Genomic DNA, 21,548 nt, shown 5'->3' with positions numbered 1-21,548 from the left:
TAATGTCCTACCATATTATTATTATGTATTTATATAGCACTGACATCTTCTGCAGCACTGTAGAGAGTACATAGTGATGTCACTGACTGTCCTCAGAGGAGCTCACAATCTAACCCTACCATAGTCATAGTCTAATGTCCTACCATATTAATATTGTTTATTTATATAGCACTGACATCTCCTGAAGCACTTTACAGAGTACATAGTCATGTCACTGACTGTCCTCAGAGGAGCTCACAGTCTAATCCCTACCACAGTTATAGTCTAATATTTTCAATATAGGATTGTTTTGGGGTAAACCAGTTGACTTATTAGTATGTTTTTTAGGATGCAGGAAATGTCTGAAGTGTCTGAAGACAGAAACTCCATGCAGATTTTGCCCTGGCCAATGTTCAAGCCTAGGACTCAGCACTAAAATGCAGTAGTGGTACCCACTGAGCCTCTATTCTACTCATAGATATCTGCTCATCCATGTCATCAATTCTGACCCTCTACTACCCTTCCTCCCTCCATTCTACTTCTCTTCTCTTGTATCACTTACACTACAAACACACTGTGCTTATCTCCAGAATGGATTATGAATCAAACTGTTAGGCCCAGTGCACACCAAAACCGCTAGCAGATCCTCAAAACGCTAGTGGTTTTGGAGCAGATTTCAGAGCGATTCTAGGCATGTTTAGAGACATTTTCTAAACATGCCGAGCGTTTTTGTGAAGCAGATTACAAATATTGTTACAGTAAAAGATGTTACTGAACAGCTTCTGTAACAAATACGCCTGGAAAACTGCTCTGATCTAGCGGTTTTCAGAGCGGTTTGCATTTTTCCTATACTTTACATTGAGGCAGAATCGCTTCTGCAAACCGCAAATGTGCAGCAGGAGGCACCTTTGCGGTTTGCTAAAAACCTCAAACCGCTGGTGTGCACCATCCCATTGAACCGCTGGTGTGCACTGGGCCTTAAACCACCTTACCATATCAGCCCTTCAATGTCATGATATACCCACTCTAGTCCTACCCTAACAGGTGGTAACATATTTGCATATCTCATAATGTTTGTGAAAAATTATTTTGAAAGTAAGAATGTCTTGCTTGATAATCCAATCTTGCAATGTGACTGCCATTGGAACTTGTAGTGTGGATGCTGTATTTATTTGAGGTGCATACTGGCAGCATGTGCTGTATGGCATACAATGCTGATCATCCACAAGGCAAACTTAGGCAGCTGCCTAGGGTCTAGAGAGAGTTTAGGGGCCTGGTGGTTGCTAGCCCCCACCAAATCTAACTAAATAAGCCAGGTGACCATCAGTGAAGGGCAAAGTGTTATCCTGCCTAGGGCCCCATTTCATAGTTATCCCTCTCTGATGGCTTATATCATGTGTGAAGTGTTCTATAATGTATATGATTTTTGTTTTATTTTTTATGTGGGGGGGCGCCACAGGATTTCTTGCCTGGAGTGATAAGAAGGCTAGAGGCGCCCCTGATGTTATGCTATACTTTTCTGCCTCCCCAGCCTGCAACCCCTATAAGAAGAGAAGTGCAGGAAGCATTTTATATATATATACACCTATTCCGGCTGCTGAATCGGGTTTCTTCCGGCTGCAGTTTATCTACCACGGAGCAGTCCTGTGTGCTCCTATGGGTCACAATCACATGTCATATAATGTGATCTGGACCTGAAGGAAGAGGACTGCATCACCATGAAGCGGCACCATATGCGGACATCCTGCTTCGGGTCTTGATCACATGACATGACGTGATTGGGACCCATAGGAGAATGTCCGCACAAACGGGTGATTGGTGGTGGAAGAAGAGACCAGATTCAGCACTTGGAATGGGGAAATATCAAAATGCTCCCTGCACTACTCTGCACATAGAGGGTGGGTGGCAAACCAAGTACAGTACATAATGTTAAGTATAGGAAAGTGGAAAATCGCTCTAAAAATTGCTAGAACAGAGCGATTTTCCAAACTTTTTTTTCAAAAGCTGTACACTTCCAGCTCTATTGTACAAAAAATAAAAAATTGCTACACCAAAATGCTGCAAAAATCTCTAAGTATAACTAAAATAAATAAATAAAAAAATTGCTAGGCACATGCCTGGAACCTCTTAGAAAAATCAATTACGCTAGCTCTTTTAGGTGTGCACCACCCCCTATCTACACAAGATAATTCGGCCACAGCTGCCGGAAGATTAATGGAGCAAAACAAATGTTTTAAATTTAAATACAGCACTACCACTTCCAAGCCTTTTTAGCCCTTTAGGCTTCTTCACATGGCGTCCTTCATACTGCATCCATTGAGCTGCGTTGCAACGTACAATATAATCACATCCCAATGCAATGCAATTATCTCTCTAAGGTATGTTCACATCGGTGCATCAGCGGGTTCTAACGGAATAACATGCTGCATCCAGTGTGTTTACTGTGCAATGTGTGTGTTTACAGTGACAGTAATGCATACTTCCAAGGTACTGTATGTGTTGCATCGCACCACTAAGATGTAATCTCAGCATCTCCTGTTATGGGTGTGGAGAGATGGTGTATGCATATGTACCTCACTTGCACACAGGGCAGTTTCTAGGCTAAATTGCACCCAGGGTCAGTTGTTAACCTCTATTTCTGCTCTACCCCGCAGCACCCCGGGTGGTCACCTAGTCCACCTGCCTCTAGAAGCAGGGCGGCTTGCACAAATGTCTGTGTAATGCTTTATAGTCATAGGCAACTGTAAAATACACGTTTTGCATCATCACAAAAGACAATAAATGTAGAATTCCTACATTAAAACACATTGCCACTACCGAAATACAGGGACTGTACCAGCTGGGACAATACTTAGAGGCTTTAACTTAAATCTCTCTTCCTAGCATCTTCTCTGTAAATAGCTCTTCCTAGATCCAGGATCAGTATGCATTTACTGCTTATATAAAGCCCATCTAAGAGAAACATCAATGGATGAATGGTTTTCTATATATAGCACTCTGATATGTAAAAATAAATCTTGGCTTCCTGTTATTCATACCTTACAGACCTCTCCTAGATTGTGATGAGAAGGTAAGGAAGAATCAGATCGTTAATGGCAACCTTTAGACAGATCAGTGCTCCTCAAGGCTTCATTTGAAGTGTACCAGAGGTGGAATATGCAAAATGATTGAAACACAGAGGCCTGATAGTCATCTCATTGCATACCTCTGTGTCCTTCCGGTTCTTTTGTAGGTCCCCTGGACGCAGAAATTGCAGACAAGGAGCTCATCGGCAGCTTGCTAACTGAAATTGAAACTAATTGATTACAAGGCGCAGGAACGGTGGTAAGGAGGTCTTTTTGATCTGGCTAGTACACCCCCCCTCAATCAGGTAGTATGGTTTATTTATTATTATTATTAATCTGGAATGGGTTCTCTTTAAAGAGAATCTGTATTGTTAAAATCACACAAAAGTAAACATACCAGTGCGTTAGGGGACATCTCCTATTACCCCTCTGTCACAATTTCGCCGCTCCCCGCCACATTTAAAGTGGTTAAAAACAGTTTTAAAAAGTTTGTTTATAAACAAACAAAATGGCCACCAAAACAGGAAGTAGGTTGATGTACAGTATGTCCACACATAGAAAATACATCCATACACAAGCAGGCTGTATACAGCATTCCTTTTGAATCTCAAGAGATCATTTGTGTGTTTCTTTCCCCCTGCATCTCTCATGCACTGAAGTTTCAGGCTGCTCTTTTCTTCCTGCAAACAGCTTTGCCCTTGTCTGTAATTCCTCACTATGTGAAAGCCCAGCCAGCTCAGAGGACGATTTATCCAGCTTGTAAAAGATAAGAGAAAAGAGAGAAGCTGCTCTAATCTAAATAACACACAGCAGTGTGCAGAGAGGGGCCAGGAGGAGGGAGATGCATCACAGAACCACAACACTGAAGAACTTGGCAGCCTTCCAGACACAGGCTGACAAGTCTGACAAGTGAGAGATAAGTTGATTTATTACAGAGACTGTGATAGTACAAAGTGCTGCAGTAAGCCAGAACACATTAGAATAGCTTTTGGAACTTGTAGGATGATAAAAAACAGGATGCAATTTTTGTTACGGAGTCTCTTTAAAGCAAATCTAAAGCAAACATGGAAGAAAAAATTGCTTATTCCCCTGCTGTCCCTTGTTCAAATTTGCCACCCATAAGAGTCCTCGGAAGACTTCAGACAAACTGGCGTCTCCGAGTGCTTGAGAAGATGGGCCCATCCGTACTGTGCATGCAGAGCGCGCACTCGTGTGTGCGCAGTATGGACCTGTTTATCTTTGGAAGTACTTGGGGATGCGAGGGCGTAACTATTGTTGCTATTCATTTTGCTCACCTGCACTAATCCACTGAATAGCAGCAAATCTAGGGAACACTGTGGAAAGAATTTTATAATTAAATCTGTTAATCTTTATGTATACCCTGTATATCATGTATATCCTGTGTAACCTATGTGACTATACAGACCACATGCACAAGATTAGATTATTGTGTTGGAGTGACACTTTAAGTAAAAGGATTATTGTTAACCAAGGAGTTATCACGATATCACTGAATATATGTTTTGAACCATTCACTGTGCACAGCTTTCTATATTCCTTCACAGTAAAAGACCAGAACAATCTTCAAAACCTCCCCCCAGTGTCATTCTGTGCCAGGCGCAGAATGAGCAGGTTGAAGGGGCCAGTCTAAACCAGTTTCCTGAAGGTGAGAGAAACGAAACAGGAAACTGGTGAACAGAAGATTTCTTGTTCCTGTTGACTTCTAAATTATTTATGAAGGACACAGAGGAGGACCGGACACACCCAGAAGAAGAAACTGGACATTGCTCATTGGACTTATGGGATTACAGACTGTTTGGAGGGAGGAATATATTAGCATGTTAACTGGGGTATAAAGATTTACCGAGGAAGGAAGTCTCTACCCTTTTGTGACTAGCCGGGCTGCAGCTAGCCTGTTTCTCCCTTAATAAATGCTGGTATATAAAAGGGTCCTCAGCTGAGTGAATAAAGATTTCATTTTCATTGGCACGAAATGGAGGAGTCTCATTGAGTAAGTTTATTTCCTTTAACATCTGGTCTGCATCGAACCGGAAAACCTATAGTCACAGAGAGGTGAGTCCTAGGAGCGCGTTTGCGACTGGCGAATCTGATAGTAAGCTGGTGAAAGCCCACCGGGATTATATTTCCTTTAAAAAGGTGGCCAAATGCAAGATCTAGATCTCACGTCTTTGTGACATACGGTTTATTTCGAACCGTGAGACTTCTTCAGCCAAGGTCGGTGAAATCGCCTGCTTAGGATTCTAAAACAAACTTCTCGGGTGTCCTGAAAGCTTCTTAATTGTAAGTACTACTTTTTATTTCTGTAACTTCTCATACACAGGGATGCGCAAAATTAGAATGTAAGCTGTTGATGTGTTGTTATGATGGTTGAAGTGTGTTTAAAGGTTTAACTCCCTAAGTCCTAAGTAACGGTTTATTACACTGAGCATTGTCAGGTCTCTGCTGCAGCCCCCGAGGTGCCTTAGCAGGAAAGTTTTCATCTTAGTGCAGGCACTCTGCCTCAGCGGGAATTGTAAGACCTTTGCGCTGTAAATGCAGGAATTGTTATATTTTTGTGCATAGAGGGCAGTACATTTTCTGGGAGGGGACCCACGGGACATTGCGAAGAGGTGTGTAAACAAGGGGGGGGGGGGGGCGAGTTAAACAGTGAAGAATTGTTCGATTGTTGTGAGAGAATGGGCCAAGGTACAAGTAAACTTATGGCCACTAATGATGAATGTGTTATGCGCAAGAAAAATAAAAACTGGGTAAAATATTGCAGCCTGTGGAAAAGTAAATATGATTTTGCAGGACACTTACACCTTGAGGGGTGCAGAAATCTTGTTTCTCAAATTAAAAGTGATGCACAGGGAAATATGGTTTTAGAGAAGCAATATGGTTTACCAGAAGCTCAAAGATGGCTACTAGAAGCATGTACAAGGAGGGGCCAAGTCTTAGCACATTGGTTAAGGATAGAGAACAAAGACTTGGAGGAGGTACCATCTACCGTATGCCAGGTTCCCCGGGACTTTCCCCAAAACCAAACTCAGCCCCTCCCACAAAAGGTGGATGGGACCTCCCAGACATATGAGGCGGAATATGGTATTAATGCATCAGACATAGATGAGCTACTGGGTAAAGTGATGAAGGTTTTTAGCAAATATAGAGGTATAGCTCCCCCTGCTGCTGAAACAACAGATTCCCCTTATGAACGGTGTAGGATTGCTGTACGTGAGGTTTTGACTGAAGGATTGTGCAAGTGTGTCACACAATATGTTGTGGATCATAGAGTCTGCAGACCGAGTGATTTTCTAAAAAGCATCCGACACCCTGTATGTGGGATTAAGGAAAAGAAAGGGAAGAAAGTTGCTACATATGGTTATGATTGTGATGATGATGAAAATGGCTGTTACATGAATGATCATGGGCATACACTTCGCCCACGAGGGCGCAGATATAGGGATCATAAAGGCCGCAAACGACGCGGAGAATGTTTTCAATGTGGAAAAAAGGATCATCTAGTCCAGCAGTGTCCTGACAGACACCAAGGTTACTAAGTGACAAGTGTGGTTAAGGGTACTCATTTGTGCCCTAGTTGAAGGTAAATGTGTAAGTGTATTACTGAAAAAACGAATGTCAAGATGGAATGTTATGCTATGGTATTAAAAGGATCGTGTAAAATGTGAAGCTGGGAATTCTGAGCTCTGAAATCTAAATCACCAGAGCTCCCCTGGAAGTATCCAGCAGAGGGGGAGGAGGAGGGGGGCTACAGGGGAAAATCCACAAGTTATGAGCTGCTGTCTGTCTGTTTGTTGTTTGTTGTTCGTGTAAGTTTCCACAGTATACAAATGTTTGTAGAAGCTTTATATTCTGTTTGTCTGATGTTTTTGTCTGAAGTTTGGAGGTTTAAAAGCATTTACACTGTTGCAGTTGTCTGTTTGTGAATGTTATGTGGGATGTGTTTGTACTGTTAAATTCTGTGAAATTTGAGTGGAGTTTCTGTCTGGAATCTGTGAGAAGGTATGAGTCACGCCCACATTTCTGAGGAGGGGGCAAGAGTCCTCATGGACTACAAATTCCAGCTAAATGATGAAACTGATTTCAGCCTAGGTGTGTGTGTGTGTGTGTTGAAGCGGAACAGGGTGATTTAAGAGAATGCATGTCGCAAGATGAAAGGTTTGTTTGAAAGACAACTTTACTTACGGTAACGTCTTTTCCGGTAGTCAGGAGGACAGCACCCCTGGATGAGACTTGTCTCCCTCCCCACCGTGGACAGGAACTGCAAAAGAACAAATTTGCATAAGCAACAGGCAGCCTGCTATATAAGCCACTTACTTTGCTGCTATACCTCAGTTAATATAAAAGATAATACGGACACTAAAATGCTTATACAAACCTCTGATGCTCCACCCAAAAAGGGCGGGTTGTAGGGGTGCTGTCCTCCTGACTACCGGAAAAGACGTTACCGTAAGTAAAGTTGTCTTTCCCGGATCGTCACTCGGACAGCACCCCTGGATGAGACGATATACTAGAGATCAGGTTTAGGGCGGGACCACTGCTTGCAGAACCTTCCTTCCAAAGGATAAATCTGTGCTTGCAGATACATTGAGTCGATAATGTTTTACAAAGGTGTTATGACTCGACCATGTTGCAGCTCTGCATATCTGCTCAATGGAGGCCCCTGCCCTCTCTGCCCATGAAGTAGAAATGCCTCTCGTAGAATGAGCTCTGACCGAGGATGTTAATGTCTTCCCCTGCACCTGGTATGCTGCTACAATTGCCTGTTTGATCCAGCGCGCTAAGGTTGTCTTGGAAGCTCTATTTCCTTTTGTCTTCCCAGCAAATAGGACAAACATTGCGTCTGACTTTCTCCAAGAATTAGACCTTTCCAAATACTGTAATAGACTCCTTCTTACATCCAGTAGATGTAGTCTCTTCTCTTTATCATTTGTTGGATTTTCACAAAATGATGGGATATATATTTCTTGGTTCCTGTGGAAAGAAGAAACAACTTTCGGTAGAAATGCTGCGTCCAGACGTAATGTTACTCTATCCTCTGAAATAACACAGTACGGCTCTTTTATGGATAGCGCTTGTAGCTCTCCTATCCTTCTTGCTGTAGTAATAGCTATAAGAAATATGGTCTTTAATGTCAGGAATTTGTCCGATACCTGAGATAAAGGCTCAAATGGAGACTCACATAATCCCTGTAATACCACATTAAGATCCCAAGCAGGTATTCTTGATCTTACAGATGGCTTTAGTCTCTTTAACGCCTGAAAAAAACGGATAATATAGTCTTCCTGTGCTAATTTTCTTAATGCTGAAACCTGAACCTTCAGAGTACTAATACTGAGGCCCTTCTTATAGCCACACTGTAAGAATTCCAAAACTGATCTAAGTGATCTATTGTGATCTATTGTTGAAAGATCTGTTAGTGCACCAGTCATTAAAGACTCTCCATGCCTTCTGGTAAATTACTCTAGTTACCTTCTTTCTACTATTGAGCAATGTCTCTGCAAGACCATCTGAGAACCCCTTGGATTTCAGTATTACCCACTCAGGTTCCAGGCTGATAGGTGAAGTAGACTCAGATCTGGATGCAACACTGGGCCCTGCGATAACAAGTCCTGCATCAGCGGTAGGACTATTGGCTCTGATATCGCTAGAGATTGAAGTAATGTGAACCAAGGACGTTTGGGCCACAATGGGGCAATCAATATGACCCTTGCTTTGTCCTGAATGATCTTCTTCAATACTCTTGAAAGTAATGGAATTGGCGGAAAGGCATACATCATCATGTTGCCCCAACTTATCGAGAACGCATCCACTGCCCAAGGAGAATCCTCCTGATACAGGGCACAAAATCTTTGACATTTTGAGTTCTTTTTCCTGGCGAATAGATCCAGTTCTGGACATCCCCATTGAGAACTTATCATTTGAAAAGCCCTTGGGTTGAGTGACCATTCGTTCTGGTCTAACTTCTCCCTGCTTAGATAATCCGCCACCTGGTTTGATGTCCCCTTTAGATGACGTGCCTGTAACGATCTGACATTGTTCTCTGACCAAAACATAATTTTTGATGTTTGCTTCCATAACATCTGACTCTTCGTGCCTCCCTGTCTGTTTAAAAAGGCTACTACCGCTCTGTTGTCGGATTTTATCATCACATGCGTTCCTTTGATCTGATCCCTGAAGTGTATGCAGTGCCCTCCATACTGCTTCTAGCTCTCTGCTGTTCGATGACCTTGAGCTCATCTGTACAGACCATTGTCCCTGAGCCGGAAGAGCATCCAAATGTGTTTCCCAACCCCATAAACTGGCATCTGTTGTGATTATGCTTTGATCTGGGTACTTCCATAAACGGCCTGTCGAAAGATGAACTCGATGCTGCCACCAAAGCAGGGATACTTTTATGTTGTGAGGGATAGGGATCCTCTTGTCCAATACCGTAAGGCTCCTGTTCCATGATCTGAGTATCCATAACTGCAGAACCCTTGCGTGGAATTGTCCCCACTGTACTGCGGGAAATGAGGCTGTTAGAAGCCCGAGTATTGCCATTGCTCTTCTCAGTGATATTGTCTTTGCATTCTGAAAGGAAAAAATAGCGTTTAGAATTGCAGTAATTTTTCTATCAGGCATGAAGATCTTCTCTTTCCTAGTATCAATGTTAAAACCTAGAAATTCTATGACCTGGGATGGAACTAAGGAAGACTTCTCCCAATTAATGAGCCAACCCAACTGCTGAAGATAATCTAACGTAGATTCTGTCTGCAATCTTACCCCTTCTGCTGAAGGTCCCCAAATCAGAAAATCATCTAAATATCCGAGGATATTGACTCCCTTTAATCTAAGGTCAGCTAGAACTTCAGACATGACCTTGGTAAACAGCCAAGGGGCAGATGAGAGTCCAAAAGGAAGAGCAATAAACTGAAAATGTCTTACCTCTTCCTCCATGTGGACTGCAAATCTTAGATACTGTTGAGATGACGGATGGATGGGTAGGTGAAGGTATGCATCCTTGAGATCTAGGGAGGCAAGAAAATCGTTTTTCTGCAAGAGATGAATCACAGATTTTATATTGTCCATCCTGAACTTTCTGTATTTTACATTTAGATTTAAGCTCTTCAGGTTCAGAATGAACCGGTAAGATCCCTGCGGCTTTTTCACCAGAAACACTGTAGAATAGAACCCTTTTTCTCTCTGACAACTTGGGACATATCTTATTACCCCCTTGTCTAGTAGGGATATGACCTCGTTCTGTAATGCCTGACACCTTGTTTGGTCTTGTGGTTGGGGAGTAATGCAAAACCTCAGAGGAGGATGCTGATTGAATTCGATCCGGTATCCCTCTGATACAATCTTTAGCAGCCACTGACTTGTAAACCGAGGCTGCCATTCCTCTAAAAAATTTGCAACCCTCCCCCCCACTGTAATTCTGGCGTCATTGCTTATCCTGCCTTTTGGCCGGATTAAAGTTGGGTTTTGATTTCTGTGGTCTGTATGGAGCCCAACGCTTACCCTTGGAGGACCTGGAGTCCTGCTCTGACCTGTTAGGGGGACGAAATGGCCGCTTATACTGGAATGGTCTTTTCTTCTCTGGAACATTTTTCTTTCTATCTGAAGTTCTATCTAGTGTATCATCCAACTTGGATCCAAACAGAAGCCCACCTTCACATGGTATTCCGCACAATTTAAATTTTGAGGCATTATCACCACTCCAAGTTTTAACCCATATGCCTCTTCTAGCCGAGTTAACCAAGGCAGTTGTTCTAGCCGTAAGCTTAACAGTGTCATCCGATGCATCCACCATATAATTGGAGGCATTTAAAACCTTAGGAAAGTCATTAAGAATTTCGTCTCGAGGAACCCCAGAAGCAATTTTATCTTGCATTTCTATTAGCCATGATCTTAATGATCTGCTCACTGCAGTGGAGGCTACTGCGGGTTTAAAAGTCAAGGAAGAGGATTCCCATGCTCTACGCAGAAGGTTGTCCATCTTTTTGTCAATTGGGTCTTTCAGACTACCAAAGTCTTCAAATAATAAATCCGTTTTCTTTGACACCCTTGAAAAAGATGGGTCCAACCTAGGCGGAGGGCCCCAAAATCCCTGGTCCTCCGGAGAGAAAGGATAACGATTGGATAAGGATCTAGGCCAAAAGGCTCGCTTCTCAGGGTTATCCCATTCCTTCTTAATCATACCCTTTAGGGTGGAATGAACTGGGATAAACTGAGGCTGGGGATCCGCCAAAGTTTTGTACATCTCATCCAAAGGTGTCAAAGACTTTTTCTCTGTCTTGATACCCATTGTATCATACATAGCCCCCAATAAATCTTTCATTAAATCAGTTGAGAAAGCAAATTTTGATTTGTCAACATTAGAGACCTCCTCTTCCATATCTGATGGCTGATCTAACTCAGAAATCTCTCCCTCAGATAATTCAGAACCTTCTATTTCACTCTCTCTTCTACGCTTAGATCCGGAGGGACCCGGCTGGGGCAAATTCAGAACAGGGGATGCCGGAACAACAACTGTAGGCACTGAATCCATATTTCCACTAGTTCCTGGAACATCAGAAGGAACTATAGACTGTGAAGCAATGGCAGAGTCTTTAATCTCTTTAATTGCTGAAGACATCTCAGATCTCATCCAGCCCATTAAATCTTTAAATATGACAGGTGATTCATCCTTAACAACCTTCTCTGTACAATTCTGACATAACTTCTTAGAGGATGATGAAGAAAAACGATTGTTACAAATTGCACACTTCTTCTCAGACCTGCTTGACCCATGCTGACCGATTGAGCAGCAGATTTGTCAGTTTTATCACTTTTATCAGATTTGTCCGACTTGTCATGTTTTTTAGGCTACAAAAAAACACAAACAAGGAACAAATATTACTAGAGGTTCCATAGTAAATAATAATAACAAGCAGGAGTATTTCAGATACCACATCTACTTGCCAGAGAGGGGTCTTGTCCAGACTTAGCAGACTGCAAAGGAGCTGAACCTGAAGCGTCCTCCATGACTTCCAGTAACATCTGAGTCATGGACTCACCTCCAAATAAATACCTCTAACAGACCCAGCTGATAACACTTAATGCCGCCCCTGCCGCATAAATTATGCAAATCAGCTCACATACCTTAAATAATCAGCCTAGGCTGATTCCCTCTCACCGCCGCGGCCCTGCCGCCTGATTGGCCCGGCGTCTTGATGTAATTACAATCAGCTGTTCCGCTGATTCACCTTTCTCCGCCGCGGCCCCTGCCGCTCTGCAGACCTCAGATCACGCGGGACGCCAGCGCGTGACTACTTCAGGGTAAAGCGGAAGTGACCTCTTCATGCGCGCGCCTGCGTGCATAACACCGCTGCCTTCCTTGGAGAAGCCTCCCATTCGCTGCAGGACTCCCCACTGATCACTGCTCAGCTCTAATGGGAGTCCTGCTACACGCTGCCCCTGCCGACTGACATGGATGGCACCCTGGAGACCTCTCCCTCCGTTCCGTCCGGGACAGGAAACTATACTGAGGTATAGCAGCAAAGTAAGTGGCTTATATAGCAGGCTGCCTGTTGCTTATGCAAATTTGTTCTTTTGCAGTTCCTGTCCACGGTGGGGAGGGAGACAAGTCTCATCCAGGGGTGCTGTCCGAGTGACGATCCGGGAAAAGAAGTTAATATATATATATTTGTTTTGAAACCCAGAATGCGGGATATTAAAAAAAAAAAAAAAAAAAAAAAGAGAAACCCCGCAGATATTACTTTCAATTATAAGAGTAAATATGATGATTTTTGTTTTTTGCTTCTGGGAACAATTGATTGCTGCATTGCTGTAGTATGTGGGTCATTGTCATCGATTGATTGGCCATTTTGATTGACACCTGATTAAATTTTTTTGTATAATTCATGGATATGTTAGAAGGAGTTCAGTAAAATGACTTTCATAGAAATATTTTGACCACAAAGCCTTGTCTGATGGCGACTGCAGTAAGGGATGCATGATTGTAGTTCTCTGCCAAGAGCCCAAACCCACCCCCACCAGCCCCACCCCACCCCCCCACCAGCCCCACCCCCACCAGCCCAATCCCATCCATCCCCCCCCCCCCCCGTTTATGCTGCACAGCCTGTTTGCTTGGGCGTCTACGTCTTTATTGTCCAAAACTGCTGCACCACCCTGGCCCTGTACTTTTGTTTTCTTTGTTGTTTACTGACCAAAGGATGTTTTTCCCGTCCGCATGTGCGCAGTGACTTGTCCCAGGGCAATTGACAAATCTCTGTGGATCAGTTTATGTGTACAGGAGGGAATACACCAACAGGTCTTACAGTAGTGAGCTGAAGAACATCGTAGAATAGATAAGCTTCTTTCTGCGTCTTTGCTCAAGCTGTGTGTTTATCACTTACCCTACGCCACCCTGTTATATGGGATTCCGTCCCCCACTGTTTTCACTAACAGCCCATATGCTTTCCCATCATGCATATGTTCGCGGCTTAGTGGTGTCCGCAGGGTTAGGTGCCAGCAACTGAAGAGCCCACCTGTCCTACGGACCATGGATGTTATGCAGGCTCCCGCAGCACTGGCCATCCACTTGTGTGCAACCTCCCAGTCCCCTCATCTCCCGTGGCAACGAAATGGCAGTTCTAACGTCTACAACTACAGCTCCCTCTGCAGCTTTGCTGTCTCAGGCTTCGCTTTTAGGTCACCCTGTATACTGCTGACCTCCTAATTTTTTTTTCTTTTTTTTGACTGATGTGATGTTTAAACTGGCTTGCAGTAATGACACATGTTTTTTACACATGTGTCAACAGGAGGGATGGTGTGGTAACAAAGGGTGTATGGTGTGGTAACTAAGGGTGTGGTAACTAAGCTAGAAAAACACCACATGGAAGAAATTGTGATGCTTTGAGATGTTGTCCGCAGCTGTGAAACAAACAGATGTCCTTTTTTTCAATACACAGGAATAGCTCCAGAGGAGGGGTGACTGACAGATAACCTGAGACATACCCGCAAGCACCAAACATTTACCCAGGCCCAATACCCACAGAAAAGGACAGGACAAGGTAACAAAGAAGGAGCATTGTCCTTCCCCAGGGTGGGAGGGCCCTTACCAAGTTCCTGAAGCCTGGGTCCATCTGATTCACTGTAAAAGGGTGCCCCCTACCTGTCTCCAGGGAAGGAACATTTGCCTGAACTGGTCAAGAGGGGCCGAGGGTGAGAAATATATTAGCAGGTTGCTTCTCACCTATACGGCTGTTCTTGTTTAAAGCAGGATGAAGGAGGTAGAGGAGGGAAAGAGGGCACCCCCGCACATGAGTATAATGGATGTGGGTTTCTTTAAAACTCCAGTGGGAGAAGGAACCATAGTTGCTATGGTAACATTGGCCCTGATTGTGATCATAGTTGAAGGAATCACCTGGTTACAACTCCCTACCGACGAGACTTTAACTAGACAAGTTAGAAAACTAATCACACAAAGAACGTCCAAATATACTAACCACGGGTATGGGACAGGGGTGATCGACTTGAATGCAACCATCTCACCTGGTATGGACAATGTAGTGTTTAGGCTAAAGCCCGCTGAAATATTTGTGGATAAGTATGGAACTAACTACAACTTTTACTTGGGAGCAAGGGACAGACTACCCATATTGAGCTGGAAAGATGTGTGGAAGACTACTAATCCATCTGGGTGGGAGATATCGAGTACAAAGTTAGATCCCAAAGACATAAACCTGTACGACAGAATAAGCATCCAGAAGGTCGCAAATGAAGTTTGGATAATATTAAAAAGACCCGAGGCGACAGATACTGGCACATACGTACTTGGGGTTACGATCCCAGGGACAGATCCCTATGTTATTATGACAATGACAATCACTGTTCGACCCGAACAAACCACTGAACGACCTCCATTGAACAGAAATGGTAGGCCAGACAAAAAGACTACTGACAGACCCTCATTGAACAGTGTTAACAGAATGGACGTGACTAGTAACAAGGTTTTAGTGAAAGGAGAGCAGCTACCCCCTAAGCTACTCCATCTATTAAACGAGGTAGAATACAGGGGGAATCTTTGGACCTCTTTGGCAACTTTTACTGCAAATCAAATGAATGTGTCTGACTGTATTGTGTGTGCAGCGGCTAGACCGCAGATTGCTCTGGTACCAGTAGTGGCGAGTGGGTCTGAACTAGAATGTATGATACAAAGTATGATAAGTGTGAATCAACCACTGAACTGTACCACAGAGAGAGTCCGTATGAAGGTACCAGGCACGCCACAGCGTGCATTCGCTACAGCCAGCAATCTTACGTGCTATAATAGATCTGCCCCCAGTAACCATCCGATGATCAAGTATTGTGGAGAAATAGTGGAAATAACCAACGATAAAGGGTTGAGCCTAGGAACAAAATGGCAGTTAGAATATACTTGGTGGACTTGTGAACCCAACAAAGCAGAATCATCATTGCCACCAGAATGGAAAGGGTTGTGTGCCCCTGTCTGGATGATAGAACATGTCATTATATTGCCCTATGAGTCCTTTAAAATTTTGGTGGATAAAAAGGTACACCGGAGTAAAAGGGAGGCACCAAAAGGGAGTTTGGACCCATATGTATATATTGATGCAATAGGGGTCCCCAGAGGGGTGCCAGACGAGTTCAAGGCTAGGAACCAAATTGCTGCAGGGTTTGAGTCCATTTTCCTATGGCCAACAGTTAACAAAAATGTAGATTGGATTAATTACATTTATTACAATCAGCAAAGATTTGTTAATTATACTAGAGATGCTATCGAAGGTTTGGCAGAACAACTGAAAGCAACATCATTAACAGCATTGCAGAATAGAATTGCATTAGATATGCTGTTGGCAGAGAAGGGGGGTGTATGTGAATTTTTTGGGGAACAATGTTGTACCTACATTCCAGATAATACATCCCCTGATGGAAAAGTGACAGTGGCTCTTCAGCAGTTAAAAGACCTATCCGAAGAGCTGAAACGAAACTCAGGTGTTTCAAACCCAATAACAGACTGGTTACAGAACTGGTTTGGAAGCTGGACTTCATTTTTTCAGAGTTTTGGTATCGCATTTCTAACTGTTCTTATGGTTCTGTTCCTACTAGCCTGCTGTATTTTTCCAATGCTGAGAACATTTTTTGCAAGGTTGATAGATAAGCATATGAGTATTACTATGTATGCAGCCTTAGCACAGCATGATGAAGAAGCATACGGTGATTTGGGAGGAGATTATGATGGTATGCTGGAGGGAGATGGCCAGGCCAACGTGTGAGGCAATAATTCCAGCTCACGGCCAGAGCCTGATTTTTGTTTTTGAGCATTTAACTTCTATGCCTTGACTTGCTGTAGTGCATACCCATTTGCAGCAAAGGGGAGTAGAAGGCTGTGTTTGCTTGAACCTCTGACCCCTGTAGTGGAGACACATTTGCAGATACCTGAGGCTTAAGTAAGCATAAGCACAGAAATGTGAATGTAAATATTCCTTTTGATATTCATATATAATCAAGCCACAACCCACAGTATTAATTATAAACAGGAGGGAAATGTGGAAAGAATTTTATAATTAAATCTGTTAATCTTTATGTATACCCTGTATATCATGTATATCCTGTGTAACCTATGTGACTATACAGACCACATGCACAAGATTAGATTATTGTGTTGGAGTGACACTTTAAGTAAAAGGATTATTGTTAACCAAGGAGTTATCACGATATCACTGAATATATGTTTTGAACCATTCACTGTGCACAGCTTTCTATATTCCTTCACAGTAAAAGACCAGAACAATCTTCAAAACCTCCCCCCAGTGTCATTCTGTGCCAGGCGCAGAATGAGCAGGTTGAAGGGGCCAGTCTAAACCAGTTTCCTGAAGGTGAGAGAAACGAAACAGGAAACTGGTGAACAGAAGATTTCTTGTTCCTGTTGACTTCTAAATTATTTATGAAGGACACAGAGGAGGACCGGACACACCCAGAAGAAGAAACTGGACATTGCTCATTGGACTTATGGGATTACAGACTGTTTGGAGGGAGGAATATATTAGCATGTTAACTGGGGTATAAAGATTTACCGAGGAAGGAAGTCTCTACCCTTTTGTGACTAGCCGGGCTGCAGCTAGCCTGTTTCTCCCTTAATAAATGCTGGTATATAAAAGGGTCCTCAGCTGAGTGAATAAAGATTTCATTTTCATTGGCACGAAATGGAGGAGTCTCATTGAGTAAGTTTATTTCCTTTAACAACACTCATATAAATTCAGTTAGGAACATTATGGTAGAACTGTTTTACATACAGATTCACAGAACATTCCCGGCCACGTGAGCACAGGCCCGAGCAGCACTGAACTTGAGGAAGTGCCTCTTTCTTTATAATGAGGTTTAACTTTAAAAGGTTAGCTTCAGGCTCATTAAAACATTTAGGTTTGTCTTGTGTTTATCTAGATGGCTTGTGTTAGATAATCATTATTCACGTAATAAATCACTTTCATTTATGCAAAAGCCTCAGCACCAATAACACTGTACCAAAATCAAACATCACTATGCCTTCCATAATAAAAGATCATTTAGTTCAGATTTTATTCAATTACCTCGGCAATATCTGTTTTTGTGTCACTGCATATTCAAAACTTGTTTTTGTGACTCAAGTGTTAGTAAGCCATACAGAAGAGATTATATTACATCCAGAGAGTTTCACAACTGACCAAGCTGTACTAAGTATAACCTAGGCAGCCGGAGAGCACAGTGATCAGATTTCTGGATTGCTGCCCAACACAACTAACCAACTTTTTTAGACAATTATTTCAGATGAAAATGTAAATGCAACATAACATTACACAGAATTATCTGCATCTTTAGCAAGTATGTACGGGCCTTTAGACACGCTGGTCATTATTTACTGCAAGCAAGCCTGACATTCTCCACTCTGATCATTGCAGATGCTTCCCATCTTATGGAAGATTATCAGAGGATGGAAGGCTGAATACCCACTAAAACGTCTTTGGAAGATGGAGCGGAGGATACGCAGCGATCAAAGATGTGATGAACGTTCGTTCCCCAATCTTCAGCAACCGCTTACCATGGGAACAACAAAGGGCGGCAACGAAATGTTGAATGATCATGGTAATTAGCGCAAGGGTCAATGGAGATCGGAATCGGCCTTCGTTGAACATCGATTACATTTTTGTTGAACGATGTTATGGGATATTACGCCAACAGTAATTCGACGTTGACAATTCAACGCAATCTTCTGGTGGCTATGGGCCTTAAAGTGATCCTTAATCCTGAAATAAAAAATGAGCTTTACTCACCTAGGGCTTCTACCAGCGTACGAGAGAGAACGGCGCCGGAGACTTGGGCGCAGGACACAGCCAACAGTATTACGCCAACAGTAATTCGACGTTGACAATTCAACGCAATCTTCTGGTGGCTATGGGCCTTAAAGTGATCCTTAATCCTGAAATAAAAAATGAGCTTTACTCACCTAGGGCTTCTACCAGCGTACGAGAGAGAACGGCGCCGGAGACTTGGGCGCAGGACACAGCCAGTATATGGCTGATCCTGCTGCCGCACAAGTCCGGGCCATGTTAATTACTATTCCCCCTCCAGGCCGACATGGATAGTGGGGGAATGAAATAATTCGGCTTCCAGCAATTGCTGGAAGCCGAATTATTGTTTTAAAAGCAACTTCAGGTCCGTCTTCTGACGGCGCTGAAGTAACTCCCTGTGCCTGCGATAGCCGTAGTTCCTATTACGGCCTATGGTGGCGCCAGCTGCACCCAAGTTTCCTGCGCTGCTGCGCCCAAGTCTCCAGCGCTGGATTTACCGTGTTCGTTCTACCAGCCCCCTGCAGTCATCCTGTGCCCTCGCATTCACTCGCGGATCCTAGCCACCAGCTAGTTTTGTTTTCATCTCACAGGCGCACTGCGCCTGCGCAGGCCTGACCACGCATCTGCTTCTTTGCATTCCTGTCTGCAATAGCATCCTGCACAGGCACAGGATGCTATTGTGGATTAGAACGCAAAGAAGCAGACACGTGGCCAGGCCTGTCGCCGAAAATTAAACTAGCTGCCAAACATTCTGGGCAGCCATAGCATAAGGTGAGAGCGGTCACCACGGGTGGTGGTGTGCACAGCTGATGGCGATATTGGTCGTTACTGTGCACGGGCCATAACTGGTGGAGGACTTCTCGATTGAATTGGCAGCCTATGCGATGAAGATGTTTTTTGTTCTTTCTGTCTTTGCATGAGGACTGACGTTTTGAAGATTGAAGAGGACCTGTTTTTGAGTACTGTGAGACTCTGGACTTCCTCAATTTTAGCGGACTGTGAGGCAGCGCATAGTGTGGTATAGAATTAATTCACCGCCATGCGTCCAGCAAGACACCCGATGGCACTTCCTTGTTGAGCGAGTACGCAGCCAAATCCCGGAAGCCGTGCCATGCATGGCTATGGAATTCTCTGCCTCCCGCACAAAAAATGCTGCAATGTCGGCCAAATTGCTGAGGCAAGCGATTCGGAGGGTGGCAGCATTATCCCCTATGGCAGTTTCCCTGTGCGATTTGCTTGCGGGGAAATGCTGCGGCTTCAGCCCAATTTAAGCAGTAGTGGAAACGGGCCCTGAGGAAGCATCACTGGAGGAAATCAGTCAATTGACCTTTGTTAAGCATGTGTGCATAGATTTAAACTTTGTAAGCAGGTCAACTATTAGTGGAGTTACCCTTTAAAGCTGAACTAACATCAAATAAGATCAGTAACGCTGTAATATTGGTAATGGCCAATAATATCATGCACTGGACTTTAAAGGACCACTATCGCAAAAAAAGTAGGCAGTTAAAATCTGACAGAACAGTTTTGGGCCCGTCCATCTCCTCATGGGGGATTCTCTGGGTTTTCTTTGTTTTCAACAGAATTTCCTGAACAGCAGTTTAACTGCCAAAATAGTAAGATACCAGCCTGCCTCCCCATTCACTTGCACAAAACCCTGAGAATCCCCCATGAGGAGATGGACTAGCCCAAAACCTGTCCGTTCTGTCAGATTGTAACTGCCTACTTTTTTCGAGATAGTGGTTCTTTAAGTAACATGTTCTTGTGACATTAATGTTTAAGTTACACACACAAAACAGCATGATAAAATATTATGTCCATTGCAAATAAGATTACCGGTACTTCTTTTTAAATACCTTAATGGAGAAACAAATGGGATGCAAAGTATTAGGAGGACTGCTATCTCTCCATATAGAAATGAAGCCACTGCTGTCCACTGAAAGGTCATCTTGCAAGCTTAAGTCTAGGAGAGAAAAGATTATCAAATATAAATGGTATATTCACATGAATAAAAAGGAAAATGGTTAGCATCAAGAATCCGAGTTCAAAGGTGGACAAATATACACATAGCCAATAAGGAATATTCGCTGGGTTACTTTTTACAAACAGATAATAGGAAAGTCCATTGTACCCAAGTGGCTTAAAAGGTCATTAGTGCTGTATTGTCTTTTGAACAAGTACATATTATATTACTATTAATGTACAAATGACACGGACACACCTGCTGCGTACTACCAATTCACAGCCAAAGGGTCCACAGTTATTACACTTGAGGAAGGCCAGCTAACCTGCTCTACCTAGCAGTGTGTGGCATGCAGCACAGACGTCAGGTGAGTGGCAAGCGACAGGGCCCAATGCCCGTGTATACGTCAATCAAGATTTAAAGGAAAAAAAATAATTTGAGAAAGTGACAAATGAAAAAACAGAAGAATATAGAAGATTCCACATTCAACATAAGCCCCCCCCCCCCCCCACCCCAAACATTTGTACCCCCACCTCCTCCTGAGAACCGGAATGGGGAACAGCCCCTTGTCCACGATATGTAAAAGTGCTCTCTAGGAGAGGGGGAGGCTTTATAGCCCTTCTCTTATAGAGCCCCCCATATCATATACCATGTGGGCTGATATGGCTAGTATGGTCGAGCCCCACAGATTGACTCAGCCACCTTAGCTATACTAGCCTGCATAGGTGACAAGGGGTTCATTAAAGAGAATCTGTATTGTTAAAATCGCACAAAAGTAAACATACCAGTGCGTTAGGGGACATCTCCTATTACCCTCTGACACAATTTCGCCGCTCCTCGCCGCATTAAAAGTGGTTAAAAACAGTTTTAAAAAGTTTGTTTATAAACAAACAAAATGGCCACCAAAACAGGAAGTAGCTTGATGTACAGTATGTCCACACATAGAAAATACATTCATACACAAGCAGGCTGTATACAGCATTCCTTTTGAATCTCAAGAGATCATTTGTGTGTTTCTTTCCCCCTGCAGCTATCTTCCACTGAAGTGTCAGGCTGTTTCTTACTGCAGAGTGCAGACAGCTCTGCCCGTATGTAATTCATCAGTATGTGAAAGTCCAGCCAGCTCAGAGGAGGATTTATCCAGCTTGTAAAAGATAAGAGAGAAGAGAGAAGCTGCTCTAATCTAAATAATACACAGGCAGTGTGCAG

General features: G+C 43.3%; 1 protein-coding gene across 1 annotated transcript in view; it reads right to left on the bottom strand.

Moving 5' to 3' along the window:
* Window positions 1–21,548, bottom strand: part of BCAP29 (B cell receptor associated protein 29) — a 99,898-nt gene that overhangs the window by 72,240 nt on the left and 6,110 nt on the right. The window contains exon 2 of the mRNA XM_068276285.1: window positions 20,233–20,339. Coding sequence (XP_068132386.1) covers window positions 20,233–20,324 — 92 coding nt within the window. The 5' untranslated portion in view covers window positions 20,325–20,339. The remainder of the gene's footprint in view (window positions 1–20,232; window positions 20,340–21,548) is intronic.

Source organism: Hyperolius riggenbachi, chromosome 3 (genome assembly GCF_040937935.1).
Source record: "Hyperolius riggenbachi isolate aHypRig1 chromosome 3, aHypRig1.pri, whole genome shotgun sequence".
Taxonomy (NCBI): Eukaryota; Metazoa; Chordata; class Amphibia; order Anura; family Hyperoliidae; genus Hyperolius; species Hyperolius riggenbachi.
The sequence above is the reverse complement of the archived record's forward strand: the minus strand, read 5'-3'. Positions and strand labels throughout refer to the sequence as shown.